The 16,326-nt window shown below is 28.8% G+C and overlaps 1 protein-coding gene across 3 annotated transcripts in view; it reads left to right on the forward strand.

The window, feature by feature from the left end:
* Nucleotides 1-14,335, forward strand: part of dlp (glypican dally-like) — a 237,361-nt gene extending 223,026 nt beyond the window's left edge. For all 3 annotated transcript variants that reach the window (XM_075303802.1, XM_075303803.1, XM_075303804.1), the window contains exons 7-9: nt 12,615-13,102; nt 13,166-13,335; nt 13,739-14,335. In XM_075303802.1, coding sequence (XP_075159917.1) covers nt 12,615-13,102; nt 13,166-13,335; nt 13,739-14,199 — 1,119 coding nt within the window. In that variant the 3' untranslated portion in view covers nt 14,200-14,335. The remainder of the gene's footprint in view (nt 1-12,614; nt 13,103-13,165; nt 13,336-13,738) is intronic.
* The last annotated feature ends 1,991 nt before the right edge of the window (nt 14,336-16,326 follow it).

The raw sequence follows: 16,326 nt of genomic DNA on the forward strand, positions 1-16,326 counted from the left end.
TTTTGTTTATCAACAACCACAAAAACCCACAAATTATAATATTTTATTAAGTTTTTGCATATTTCTCATGTTGATGATGTGTAAAAGAGAGAGGGGCCAAACTATGTTTGTATATCTAATTTATGTTTATGGCTTATACAGCTTCTTGTTTTTTCTGTTTATTTCCATGGTTGCTGGTTATCTGGCCCCAACATTGAATGGTGAGGGCGGGGGAGGGGTGCGACGCCTTGTGAGAATGAACCCTCTTCGATCAGAAAAGATTAAGTCGATTGTAATGGGAAACGTTTAATATTATGTTTTGGGCATTAAAAGAAGATATGCCGCTTTCATTAAATATAGATAACCATTTCAATTTGGAAAACATTCCTACTTTAGAAAATCATCCATGTGATAATGTCCATATTTAGAAATCTTTACAAGGTTATAATCGTATTAATTCATTCGAATGACTAACTTAGGGTGAATGAAGAGACAGACAGAGAGAGAGGAGAGAGAGTAAATATGTTTACTCTCTACACTACACTAAAGATGTTTCATCTCTCTTACCAAACAAAAATGTGTAAATACGAATGATTAATTTTCTGCCATTTCGTTTTTATTATTATTATTATTTTTTTTTTTTCAAAAAAGTGTTAGTTCCATGAAAATTAATTTTTCACATAGAAAGAAAGACCATCGTTATACTGATTTTAAAAATAGGTTATTTTCATTGAAAAATAACATATTTTAGGCTCAAAAACAAAGTGATTATTGTAATGACTAACTCAGTGTTTCCAACTTCCCAAGGCCAAAAAGCACCAAAAAAAAATATTATAAATTCCATGTTCTACTAAAAAAAAAAAAAAAAAAAAAACTTCCGAAGATGGATTATAGAACTTTTGTGAATTGAATTTCAATGAATGAATGAATGAATTTTCGAGCTAAAATAGTCATTTTTTCACAATTACTTTTCATTAATTAATCATTTTAAGGAATACAAACTTTGTGAAAATTAGCTTTTGGCTTTTCCCCATCAAGTTATAATAAACTTTGCAGCAAATATGCATAATTTTATGCCCATTTTTACTGATATAGTTTTCACTTTAGCGGCAAAACTCTAACTTAGTACTCACCATTATGCACCGCTATTCAAGTATACACCTTGATCAGTTTTAATACTTTCGTCCAATTCATTTTGATCAGTGATATTGTTCAACTTTAAAAATATTAATATGTGGAAGGAGTCTATTGCTTATTTCAGTTGTGCGTGCTTTTGTGTATTTAATACAAACGTTTTTAATGACATCTTTACCAAATTAAAAAATTCGGCACTCATCGCTCGACTTTCCTACAGAATACCCTAAATAACAATATTAATTAAAAAATAATCAATACCAACTTCATAACAATCAAATTCTATATTTGACAATAAATTTGAGTTTATTCGGCTCTTAAAAGTCTAATCAAAATTTTTGTATCAATTAAACTTAATACTGTTCAAAATAAAAAAGCACTAAATGAAAATGCCAGAAAGCAAAAGGCACCAAAAATGCAATTTGGTGCTTTTTAGAAATCAAAAAGCACTAAATTTGGTGCTAAAAGCACCAAATTGGCAACACTGGACTAACTTAGGATGAATGGCTGTCTCTCCTGAGATTGAGAGAGAGAGTAACTATGTTTACTCTCTACACTTCACTATAGTGTAGCAAACAGTTAAATTTACATAGATGCTTCGTCTCTCTTGGCAAACAAAAATGTGTCAATACGAATGATTCATTTTCTGTCATTTCGTTTTTGATTTTTTCATAAAGAGTTAGTTCCATGAAAATTAATTTTTCACATAAAAAAAAGACCATCGTTATACCGATTTTAAAAATAGATTATTTTCATTGAAAAAAAAACTTATTTTAGACTCAACAACAAACTGATCATTGGAATGATTAACTTAGGGTGAATGAAGAGACAGACAGAGAGAGAGGAAAGAGAGTAAATATGTTTACTCTACACCAGGGCTGCCAATAAAATTTCAAGAAAAATCGTCACTTTTTTCGATAAAAATCGTCATAATCGGCACTTGCATTTTTAAAATCGTAAAAAAATCGTCAGTATAAATAATATTAAAATTAAACATATTGGGTAAACACAAAACAAAAGTATTTATTTCATATACAAAACGGAAAATTAATGTACACAACTATGCATTTCAATAAAAAAATATTTAAAGAAATCAGTTTTGTATACAAAAATAAAATCTATTTTTTACTGTTTCTATTGCACATTCTGAGTAAATTATTATCAATTTTGGTATTAAAACAACTTGAGTTATTTCATTTTAGGTTATTTTTTTTAACAGAATATTTCATCCAATGAATTATTCTCCAGCTATAATCTAATTTTAGGTTTTTGCTTAAAAATGTCTACGTTCGCTGTGGAGTGTGGAAGAATCATTATTATCTGGATTTTTCCCAAAATTTTTCAAATTTATTTTAATATTTTCAAAAATTTCTTCAAAATGTAAAAGCTTTAACTCCCTAAACTATGTGTCTAAAGAACGAAGTTAATATGGATGTTATCGTAAAAATTGGAAAAAGCGGAATTGTCCATTTTGTGAGTAAAAAATCGTCAAAATGCCGATAAATCGGCAAAATTGGCAGCCCTGCTCTACACTACACTATAGTATAGCAAACAGTTAAATTTACACAGATGCTTCTTACTTATTCTTCTTGCTTATTTTAGACTCAAAAACAAAGTGATCTCATCCTAAGTTCGAAAATAAATCTGTAAAATCAGAATAAAATCATAACCTTTTTTGGCAAATTTTATTATATCTTTGTGGGAAACGATCCAAAGCAATAATTGATTATTTTTATTTTCTTTAAAGTGAATTATTTTTTTTATTTCTACATTTATAAAGTCTCTGAATTTTGAATCTATGTTATGGTACAGGTTAGGTTAGGTTAAAGTGGCAGCCCGATTAAGTTTCAGGCTCACTTAGACTATGGTACGGAAAATATATAACCACCAAATTCCCTCATGAATTTCTTATAAACATTAACGGGCCTTCGCTGAATGTCTGCCTTGTTCAAAAGTATAAAAAATAATAAAAGCCAACAAAATCAGTTTGTCATATGTTCTCTTATTGTTTTCATTTTGCGGTTTTATTTGAATTTTTCAATCATAATTCAATATTTAGTATAAACACAAAACTCATTGATTCAGAATCAATTTCAAATCTATCACCATGCATACATAAATACCAGTTTTTTTTTATGTTTTTAGTTGGCTTCTTTATTCATTAAGGTTATTTGATTTTTTTTTATCAAAACAAAATATTAACAAATATGCATAAATCAAAACAACAAAAAAAAAACACATCAGTACAGTGAAAGCGCTCAGAAGCACGGTTACTACTCGTACCAAAAATAATCTATCAAATGAAACAAATCTTATTTTGAAGTTGTTGATCAAATTTTTGTAGTTAGTATAAAAAACGGTTTTGTTTTTTTTTTTTAAAGAAATATTTTATATTGCATTTATAGAAAATTTTGTCAAAATTTTATTTCTGTAGAAAAATTTGTCAAAGTTTTATATCTATGAACATATTATCAAAATTTTATTTGTATAGAAAATTTTGCCACAAATTTATATATCTAAAAAACTTTGTCAAAATTTTATATCTACAGAAAACTTTGTGGAAAAATCTCCAAATTTCACTTCTATAGAAAATTTTGGTCAAAATTTTATTTCCATAAAAAATTTTGGTTACAATTGTAATTCTATATAAAATTTTCTACCAAATTATTGCTATAGAAAATTTTCTCAAAATTTTACTTGTCATAACTTTATTTCTATAGAAAATTTTGCTCAAAATTTTATTTCTATAGAAAATGTTGCTCACAATTGAATTTCTATATAAAATTTTCTACCAAATTATTGCTATAGAAAATTTTCTCAAAATTTTACTTGTCATAATTTTATTTCTATAGAAAATTTTGGTCAAGATTTTATTTCTATAGAAAATGTTGCTCACAATTTTATTTCTATATAAAATTTTCTAAAAAAATTATTGCTATAGAAAATTTTCTCTAAATTTTACTTCTATAGAAATATTTTACTTCTATGGAAATAAAATATTATCCTATATAAAATTTTATAAAAAATGTATTTCTATTGAAAATGTTGTCAAAATTTTATTTCTATAGATCAAAGTATTATATCAATAGAAAATTTTGTCAAAGTTTTATATCTAAAGAAATTTTTGGCAAACTTTTATTTCTATAGAAATATTTCTCAGAATTTTATTTCTATATAAAATTTTCTCAAAATTTTATTTCTATAGAAAATGTTCATAAAAATTTTATTTCTATAGAAAATTTTGGTCAAGGTTTTATATCTATAGTTTTATAAAATTTTGAGAACATTTTATACAGAAATAAAATTTAAGGAAAAGTTCAATAGAAATAAAATTTTTAGAAAATTATATATAGAAATAAAATTTTTACAAAATTTTCTATAGAAATAAAATTTTTAAACAATTTTTCTATAGAAGTAAAATTTTGAGAAAATTGTCTATAGCAATAAATTTTTTAGAAAATTTCATATAGAAATAAAATTGTGACCAAAATTTTCTATAGAAATAAATTTTTTATACAATTTTCTATCCATAGAAATAAAATTTTGACCAAAATGTTCCATAGAAATAAAAATTTTATTAAAATTTTCAATAGAAATAAAATTTTGACGAAGTTCTCTATAGATATAAAATTTTGGCAAAATTTTTTTTCCATAGAAATTTCAATTTTCTATAGAAAATTTTATTTCTATAGAAAATGTTCTCAAAATTTTATATCTATAGAAAATATTCTTAAAATTTGTTCTATATACAAATTTCTAAAAATTTTATTTCTATAGAAATTTTTCTCAAAATTATATTTCGGTAGAATTATTGTAATAAACGCAGGCGGTTTGTTGCTTGCAACTGACAGCTACACTTTACAATCGATTTTGTTTCTTTGCATCTAATGATGGTGAGTCCAAGCATACATATATTAGTAACGGTACTAACTGGTTTTGGTACTTCGTTCTCCTATTAATTGTCCAACGTGCGAGAGTGATCAGTTGTAGATATGGTTGAGAGCACAGAGAGAATAAAAAGACAAGAGGACGAAACTGTAAAGCGAAACTGCGTCAGTAGGTGGCAGTCATGAGGAAAATTTCTCTAATATCATGCAGTTTTTGTCGGCGCTTCTCTCAAATATCATACAGTTTGCGTCGGCGTCACCCAGTTCAGTTCTCTGCCGGCTTTACGAAACGTAAGGAAAATAGGATTTAGAATCTACTTTGTAATAACAAATGTTCTTTTATATAAATATTTTCATTCTATTAAATTTTTTGGCAGACAATTTGAAATTATAACTGCCGATGCCTTTATAAACAATTTATCAAAACAGCGCTTCGACCGCAACGTAGGTAATACCAACGCTGCAGGCATTGTGCGACATCTATACGGTTGACATTTGTTGTTTTTATAGAAGAGAAATTGTCGTCCTCTTGTGTTTTTATTCTCTCTGGAGAGCATTTGTATTATATACCACATTGTTTACATAAATGTTATTCTGTACAGCGTTGACACAACGAAATTTTATTTTGGACCAAATTTTTTTTTTCCAAAATCGGACCAAAATTCCCTCCAGCGGACCAAATTTCCAATTTCGAAGAAAAATGCCTTAAAACATATTTTATTGTCCGATCATCATTTTTATTTTTTTAAAAATAACTATCGCTTTTTTGACTTCTTTTGGTCACTGGTTCGATTCCCCGAGAACACTATCGCGTAGTGGGACATTTGTTCCCGAACGGGGACACTTACTCGATAAGAAAATGATATCGCCTATGAAAGTTTTATCTTCCAGGGTGAAACTACTTCGATACACTTTCGATAGAAAATGTTTGCAGGGATGTTAAATCTGTTATACGATATACTCACAATTCTTAACTATACTACAATTATATAGAAAAAAAACTTGGCAGCACTGAAAGCAAACATACGTATATCTTTATCGCGGAAAATTAAATTTTATTTAATTTATAAATACTTGATAATTCTGTAGACCCAGGCAATTCTATTGCAACTATTGCAAGAATATGCCTGGCCGTAATCCACAAGACATGGAGTTTGATGTATCTGAGGTAGTAGTACCGCCAACAAATCATCAACAGGTTACCACTGCCGGTAACAATAACAACAAGCAAAACAGCTCGCAATCAAATGACCGCAAAAGACAGAGGCTTGAAAAGGCAATAACATCGCCGGATATCATAATTCCCGACCTGTCGGAAAAACTGAAAAATTATAAACCCACTGACCAGAACAGGTTTGGCATTCTAGGGGTGTTAGCAGATGTAAATATTGGAAGTCCCAGTACTAGTGCACAAGCCCCCAGCAAAAACAATACCAACAACAACACAAAACTACAGAAACCAAAATGGTGTCCACCAATATTCATTTATAATGTTAATATAAAAACACTTGTTGATACTCTTCGTAACACGATACCGACATTTTCTTTCAAAATTAAAAATATCAACAAAAATAAAAGCAAGCTTTATTTTTCAGACATAACTGTCCATGCGTCAATGATGGCAATCCTAAGGGAGAAGAATATACATTCTTATTCTTTCACACCGAAAGAACTGAAACACACTTCACTAATAATTAGAGGCCTCACATCTAACACTGACATTGGTGAAATTGTAGCTGAACTGAATACTATTGTTCCAGACACTGTGGCAAGCGTAGCTAAATTCACTACCACGAATTCCATTAAGAACAATATTGATACAGGACTTTTTCTTGTATCACTACTTCCTGGTAAAACACTGAGTGACGTTTCTAAAATAAACGCACTACAAAGTCAAATAATAGAATGGGAGAAACCTAAAAAAAAAGGAGAGGACATACAATGTCGCCGATGTCAAAGGTGGGGTCACACGTCCAAAAACTGCAATTCTGGGTACAGATGCGTGAAATGCGACCAAAATCATAATCCAGGTGAATGTCAGAGGAAAAGAGAAGATGATAAAGAACCGTTTTGCAATAACTGCAAAGAATCGGGACACCCCGCAAACTGGCGAGGTTGCCCCACTTACAAGAAATACGCGGCAGCCAGAAAACAAAGGATTGCTAAAGCGATAGAAGAACGTTCTATCGCAAGAAACAATGTTCAAAATGCAGTTGGAGCATCAAAAATCATGCCTGAGCAAAGTTTTGCAAGCCTTTTCAATTCACGTACTATGCAAAGTCATACGACACAAAAACCCTCTATTATTGAACAATTCATGAAACTGAGTTCACTTTTCCTCGAACCAGAAGAATTAACAATTGAACAAGAAGTGAACATATTCCTTTCTGAATACCCAAAAATGCAGAAAGCTGAAGCCAAAACTGAATTCATTCGTATTCTTAACAAAATTAAAACTAAATATGGACCATAGATCCATAAATTTTTTAACATTTAACATAAGATCTCTGGTTGATACCAGTAGACAGATTGACCTTAAGAATACCCTATTACACAACAAAATTGACATTGGTTTCATTCAGGAATGCCATCTGAAAAGAAATAGAAGAGTACAATTAAATGGATATAATTTTATATACGACAATTCACCATTGGGTGTTGCAATTGTAGTAAAGAATACATTTCACTATGAGATAGTTTATTTGAATGATGTTGGTTTCAAAACCTCCTTCATAAAAGTTGAATCATCATGCAATAGTATGAAGAAAATATATCTGCTTGGATCTGTATATATTCCCTGTAATCACCCAGTTCAGACGTTAGAATCTGATCTGGAAAAATTATTGAATTTTTGCCAGAATTTTGATTCATTTATTCTTGGCGGTGATCTTAATTCAAAAAATCCGGCGTGGGGTGATGCTGTCGAGAACTCAAACGGTAAAATATTGCTCAACTGGCTGGAAAATCACACATTGGATGTCGTTAGAGTATGCGATTCCTCGCCCTCATATCCGAATGGCCCGTCTTATCTTGATCATTTTTTAGTTAGTTCTCAACTGATCAGTGGAAATGGAGCAAATTATCAAATTTCAACTCTATCATCGTTCTCAGACCATTTTCCACTTAAACTTACCATAACACTGGAGCATACTGGTCTTCTCTTGAGAGCTCCAAGTACCATCATCTCTTATAAAAATACAAACTGGGACAATTTTCGCCGAGATATGGATCTTTCCGCTATTCAATTAATGCCTCATCATAATAACAATTTGAACAATGCCGAAATTGATAACTTGATTGAAGAATTCAATGAAAGTTACAAAAGAATACATAATTCTCACTCTCAACAAATTCAAATCACCAACAATAAATTCCCGTTGTCGGAAAGAACAAGAAAACTTTTCAAAATTAAACATAACTGGCAGAAACAATTGAAAAATATTTTTCACCGCACTGGAAACAGATTGAGTAGTGAGTATACCATTCTCTCGAAACAAATCCAGCTATTAAAAACAATAATACAGGAATCAGTTAATATTGAACAAGCTGAAAAATTTAACAAAAAACTACAAAATATCAAACCTGGTCCGTCCGCCTTCAAGGAAATATATCAAATAACGGGAAAAATAAAATCTCCCTTTTGCAATCAAATTGTTATCAATAACAATATTTCCACAAATCATATTGATATAGCAAATCATTTCCAGCAATATTATACCACTGTCTTCCGTAGTACAATTCCCCTTCAACCAATCTCGGATTTGTACACAAAGGTACCCGCTTATCTCAGGAATGCAACCCCACATATTTACTCCCTTGATAACAATTTCAATGCATCACAAAATCCTGATAGCCTACATTTTACAAATATAGAGCAGATCGGGAATATAATTCAACGAATAAATAATAAAAAGTCAAGTGGGATTGATGAAATCTCAAACTTTATTATTAAAAAGTTTCCCAGTTTCACATTAAAAATACTTACATATATATTTAATCATTGTATAAACAATGGATATTTTCCCTCTGTATGGAAAGTTGCAAAAATATTGCCGATCAAGAAAAAACCTGATAGCGTTGAACCAGCAGACTTCCGGCCAATCTCCCTCTTATCTAATATTGGAAAACTCTTTGAACACGTACTAAAAGAGAAGATTACAAATGAATATATAATTGATCCAATACCAAATTTCCAATTTGGCTTCAGGAAAAATCATTCCACTCAGCATGCACTTTTTAAATTCCACAATGATATAACTTCAAATCTCAATAGGAAAAAATGTACTGTTGCCATCGCACTTGACATTCAGAAAGCATTCGACTCAGTATGTCACATGGGAATCCTGTATAAACTTGTTGGATTGGAAACTGATCCTTTCATTGTGAAAATTCTTACCAGCTACTTTACGAATCGGAAATTTTTTGTAAATATCCAAGGGATATCCTCCAGTCAAGGCGAGGCAAACAGTGGAGTGCCTCAGGGAAGCGTACTGGCTCCATATCTTTTCAACATCTTTCTGAACGACTTCCCACATACGCATGGTGAATCACAAGCGATTCTCTATGCCGATGACTGTTTAATTTACGCCCATAGCTCATCTCCGGCTGATGCACTAGATAAAGCATTTGAACATCTCAAAAACATCAATGAATACTACGAAAAGTGGGGTATAACTATTAATGCATCAAAATCCGAAGCGATATGCATCAGAAACGCATCTGGTAAATGTCCCAGATTTGTAGTCCCGGAAAGTAAAGCACTCAAATTAACCCTAAATGGCATCGAAATTCCAATAGAGACTGAAATGAAATATCTTGGGGTCACATTTGATAACTTACTGAAGTTTAACACACACGCACGAGCAACACTGAAAAAAACAAAGCGTGTATTAGGATCATTCTCCTACATTCTGGGAAACAAATACTTACCGCAGAAGACAAAACTCCTACTGTATAAAGTAGCCATAAGACCAATATTGATATACGGCTTTCCAATCTGGTTCACTATCTCCCCGACAGTGGCAAATGAATTGGAAATTCTCGAACGGAAAATCTTGAGAAAATGTGTCAACAAGCATTATCAGAGCCGCGAAAAGAAATTCTCGAATTCCCATATTTATGAAATATCTGGAGTTCAACCTCTGTGCAGATATGCTTTCAACCTCCAGCGAAAATTTATTGAGAGGCTTGCTGCACACGAAAATGAATTGCTGAGCACAATTTATAACATTGAAGAGTATTCCAAATGGTCTGATTCTAAATATCTTTCATCTGTTGCCATAATCAATGAAAACCTTGACAACGAATCAACCAATCACACTTTGCCGCAATTCTTCCAGAAAACAACACCTGGAACACATAGAGGATAGTTAATAATATGACAATAATCTAGTCATAGAAATATATTTATATTTATTTTATTTAGATTAAATCTAAAAAACAAACGAATCAAAACTTATTTACCTTATAGCACAAAAGTACCTAAATTATGCCTAGGTATATTCGATTTAATCTGTGATAATGTTTTACCTTATATTTCCTTTAAAAGCTACTGTATTAGCATTCGTAGCTAACACACAAATTGTTACCTCGTTTTAAGTGTTTTGTAGTTATAGATTATTTATTATAAACGCAGACATACACGCTCTGCAAGAAACAGTATGGGTCTAGAGCAAGCCTTATTTTCATTCATACAATGTGCAATTATACAATCGATATATTTAATAAGAAGCAAGTTGCTATATTACAATAAAAATAGTGTATTAGAACAAGACAATTATAGTTCTAAGTTTACCATAACTTATCGATAAGTCCACAAGAACAATGTAATCGAAATGAATGAGTCTCAAATAAAAGATACTTACTTACTTACTTACTTACTACAATTATATAGAAAATTAAAGTACTTCTTAGTTGGTGAGGAAAGTTTTGCAAAATCTATTCTATGGCGGTGGTGGGGAAGGACAAAGTTAGTACACCCCCTGAAATTCTCTGTATATTGAAATTTTCTTCAAATTTACACTCTGCAAATTCGATAAGTATAAATCATATTTTTATCATCACAACGTTTATATATATATATATATATATATATATATATATATATATTTTTTTTTTTATCAATGTATAACATCTTCTTAACTAGACATCTTGTTGAGACGACATTAGACGCCAGAAGCCAAAAGCAGAGAAAAATATCCATTTACATATGTCTACATGGGTTTTCATATCTACTCCAATATAATTAGGTATGTGGTTGATGGCTCCCGATACCTCTGGGGGCTAAATAGACAAACATAGACAGACACCTTTGGCAAAATAAAATGGATGCGATGCCGTATCATTGATGGAATATGCTGATGTTGGTTTTTGACATACAGTTCTTACCGCATGTTTTTGCTGAAGACGCCATCAGCACCATGAACTGTAATTTATCTAATTTCCTGTAATTGATACAATCGATTGCAAAGATCATGATGATAATGAAGGTGATAATGATGATGACAATAATGATTATTGGTGAGGCAATGATGGTTGCTCCTTACACCCAGTTAATGTTTGTAAATGGTAAAGCAAAATGGTCTGGGGCTTAATAGGCTGTTCGTCTATATTGGAATCGATAATGATTCCGTAAATCTATCATTTGGTTTGAATCATGGACCCATAAATTAAAAGACCAATAACTGTCTGAACGATTCAATCAACGAATGAATTGAATCAATAGAGGCTTTTTGCATAAAAAAACACTAAGAAACAGAGAATTCAATTCAAGTTAAATAAAACCAAATTAACTGAAACTAAGTAAAATTAAATTAACTTCCAATTAAATTCAAATTAAATTAAATTAAGCAAAACTTAAATTAAATTCAAATTAAATTAAATTAAATTAAATTAAATTAAATTAAATTAAATTAAATTAAATTAAATTAAATTAAATTAAATTAAATTAAATTAAATTAAATTAAATTAAATTAAATTAAATTAAATTAAATTAAATTAAATTAAATTAAATTAAATTAAATTAAATTAAATTAAATTAAATTAAATTAAATTAAATTAAATTAAATTAAATTAAATTAAATTAAATTAAATTAAATTAAATTAAATTAAATTAAATTAAATTAAATTAAATTAAATTAAATTAAATTAAATTAAATTAAATTAAATTAAATTAAATTAAATTAAATTAAATTAAATTAAATTAAATTAAATTAAGTTAAATTACATTAAATTAAATTACATTAAATTACATTAAATTAAATTAAACTTAAATTAAATTACATTAAATTACATTAAATTACATTAAATTAAATTAAACTTAAATTAAATTAAATTAAACTTAAATTAAGTTAAATTAACTGAAAATTCTATATGCTAACTTGTTTTCCATTCGAAAAAAACTGCTAATATTCCGCGCTATGGAAAATGCATCCCTACATTAAATTAGATGAAGCATCAAGTGTAATTTGAAACCCAACTACCTGACTGATACAAAAAAAACTAAAAAAGTGTTTTTACTCCACACACTAAATTAGGTGAAAATTGTGGTTAGATTACTGAAATGTATAGTATGCCGAATATTAATTGTCTACATTGCTTCTTTCTCTATTCTAGGATTCTGGTCATGATATTACAAATCGTGTCTTTCAGGGCTGTGGTCGCCCCACATTGGGTCGATCCAAACGTAGCATAAATCCCAAATTCCCAGCTAATGATGAAAACAAACATCAATTTGTAAAACGCTCCACATCGAATGATAACGATAGTGATATTTTGGATATTGATGCTTCCTTGGACGATGCCATTATATTGAGAGAGAAACGTGCTGCAGATCCTGGTCATCGTGATAGCAGTGAAGGCGATAGTAATGGCGGTGGCAATCGTCGCAATAGCAACAAACGGAAACAGCAAAATCGTAAAAACGATGACAATGATTATGGCCGTGATCCAGCTCTCGATAAACTTGTTAAGGATATACGTCAACGTGTTAAGGACTATAAGAAATTTTGGTCAAATTTACCCCATCAAATTTGTAGCAATGATGAAATTTCTACATCCACTGATGCCGATGGTATGTGCTGGAATGGTCATACCATTGATAGGTAAGATATTAAGATGGTCTTAGTTTAACAAATTTGATAACTAAATAATATCATATCTTATAGATATATGCATTCGGTAACCACCGAGCATGGATCGAATCCTGAATTCCCTGGGAATCCTTCTACACCTAAACAAACTAGTCAAGTGGCTGCTCAAGTGTATTATTTGAAAAATGCTATTAATCATTTAAGAAATGCTTATAATGGTCAAGATGTGGATTGGAGTGATCAAGGTAAGAATATAAAATTCGGTTTATTTTGGTCTAATTTAATTTGAAATTAATTTGAATTCAGTTTAAATTTAATTTGAATTTTATTTGAATTTAATTTACATTTAATTTGAATTTAATTTGAATTTTATTTGAATTTAATTTGAATTTAATTTGAATTTAATTTGAATTGAATTTGAATTTAATTTAGTTTAATTTAATTTAATTTAATTTAATTTAATTTAATTTAATTTAATTTAATTTAATTTAATTTAATTTAATTTAATTTAATTTAATTTAATTTAATTTAATTTAATTTAATTTAATTTAATTTAATTTAATTTAATTTAATTTGTACATATAGTCCATTTAAAATGTATTATCTTTGGAATTTCTTATATTCATATTTTTTTTTTTTTGTTTTTAGATGAACCCTATTATGGCAGTGGTTCCGGTTCTGGTGGTGGTGTCGACGATGAAGATGATGATGAAGGTTCTGGTGGTAGTCTCTTTACACCTATCCATAAACCAGATCATACTGAACGCCCCAATATTGATGGCAATCATGTGGACGATGAAGATGATGATGAAGATAATGTCCAACAACGCACTGACATTAACAAAGGTAGTGGAAATATAGGCGGTTCCGTAGTCAGCGTGGGCGGCAGTGGTATACAAACACAAACTTCGAGACCGCCACATAATACCAATGTCCTGGAAGAAGATGATGGTCATAGTGGTCATCATGACGATGATGATGGCGATGAAGATCTCAAATCTAGTGGGTCAACGAGACCAGAAAAAATGTCTTTACGCCGTGCTTTACTCATGTATTTAGTGCCATTATATATGGCCTGGTTTGGTGGCATAATTGTCGATTTGCTGTGATTTGTTAATTAGATTTTTATATGTTTTTACTTTTGTTTGTATGTATGATTTTTTTGTAATTTTTATTTAACTCAAAGAAAAATTCTATAAGGTATAACAAAAATTTATTAGAAAGAAAAAAAAAACTAAAAGAAAATCCAATTTTGGTTATAAATGAAATGAGTTAATATAGGAAAGCTACATTTTCCCATGTAGGTGTTAGAAATCAAAGAAAACAAAACAGAGAAAGAAAATTTTTAGAAATGATCGTCTTTTTAGGAATTTTTTTTATGCATTCAAATCCAATATGAAAAACTGGCAATTTAATTTTTAAATGAAAAAGTATGTATTTTGTATATATGCAACAAAAAATGTATTTTTTTGAGACACACAAAAAATATTACATTTCAGCGATATTCTAAAAAAATTATTCTTAAAAAATTTTTCTATTTAAAGAATTTTTTTTGTATGGGCGATTTAAGTTGAATCTATGATAATTGTATCAACGTTAGTCTTTTCCTTAAAAAAATTCCTTGAACAACAAAAAGGCTTGTCTACATTTCATTACCGAAAAAATATATATTTTTTTGTGTTATATAAACAGAAAAAAACTTCACGAACATTTTTTCCAATTAAAGGTAAGTACTATGTTCGCTTTTCGCGTTGAAATTTTCGTGGTTACTTTATTAAAACAGTTCAATATAAAGCAGACAAATTAACACAATTGATGCGTAGTTTCTTGTTCCTCTAGATTTCGGCAAGACTTTACAGGAATAAGTTTGTTTTCATTTATAATTTTGATTATTTAAGGAAAAGTAATCGCGAAAATAAAGTAGTTTTCAACTCGAAAACCGAACATAGTACCTACCCTAAAGTTTTAATTGAGTTTTAAAAAATATTCAATTAAAAAATTAATTGATTCAAACAATATTTTTTAATTTAAACAAAAATCAATCACAAAAATTAATAGTATCAATTGATTTTTTAATTGACTTTCAATTAATTTTTTAATTTATACTATCATTTCTGTGATTGAAAGCATTTCAATTAAAAATTAATTGAATTGGATTTAGTGTTTGAAACAAAAAATATTTTTTTTTGTGTGTACACATGCAAATATATTTAAGGATATATGATATAAATTTGAATTTCCCAGAGGAGTACTACTAAGTCACGACACAAATCAATTTCCTATTTATTTTTATTATCTTTATTATAATTCTAATTAGATTTGATTCAAATCTCAAAATTGGCTCACTTAGGTCTAAGCAGACACAACAAAAAATCACAAAAATATTTTCAATTAAAATTTTAATTGAATTCGTAAAACCAGTACAGACTTTAAAGAAAATGTAAGCCCTTAAACTTGAGAATATCTTAAACCCAATATTCATGTGAACAAACTCTGAAAATTTTCTAAAAATTTGGAATATTTGGATAAAATTTTACCATTCTAAAGTAAATAATGAAATAAGCAAAATAATTTTAATTTTTTTTTATGATTTCTAATATTTCTAGTCAGGCTTTCAAGGTCATGGAGTTATTATCGATTTTTAAACATTCTGATCCCCTAAGGAAAAACAAACAATTCCTGCTAGAGGTACGGGCACGTTTGCCACTCGTGCCAAAAATAATCTAACATAAGTTAAAGAAAATTTTACCAAAAATCTAGTAAATTAATCAAAATTTTGCACAAATTAAATCAAATAGAAATTTTTGTCAAAAGTTTATTTCAATAGAAAATTTTGTCAACATTTTATTTGTGTTTTTTTGGTGTTTTATTCGATCTTTTTCCTTGCAATAAATGTCAATAGTTTTATTTTTGCAAAATTTTATTGCTATAGAAAATGTTGTCAATATTGTATTTCTATAGAAAATTTTGTCAAAATTTTGTTTCTATAGAAAATTTTGTCGAAATATTATATCTATTGAAAATTTGTCAAAATTTTATTTCTATAGAAAATGTTGCCAAAATTTTATTTCTATAGAAAATTTTGTCAAAATATTATTTCTATTGAAAATTTGTCAAAATTTTGTTTATAAAGAAAATTTTCTCAAAATTTTAGTTCTATATAAAATTTTCTCAACATTTTATTTCAATATAAAATTTTCTCAAAATTTTATTTCTTTAGAAAATTTTGTCAAAAT

This window comes from Haematobia irritans, chromosome 4 (assembly GCF_050003625.1).
Source record: "Haematobia irritans isolate KBUSLIRL chromosome 4, ASM5000362v1, whole genome shotgun sequence".
NCBI lineage: Eukaryota > Metazoa > Arthropoda > Insecta > Diptera > Muscidae > Haematobia > Haematobia irritans.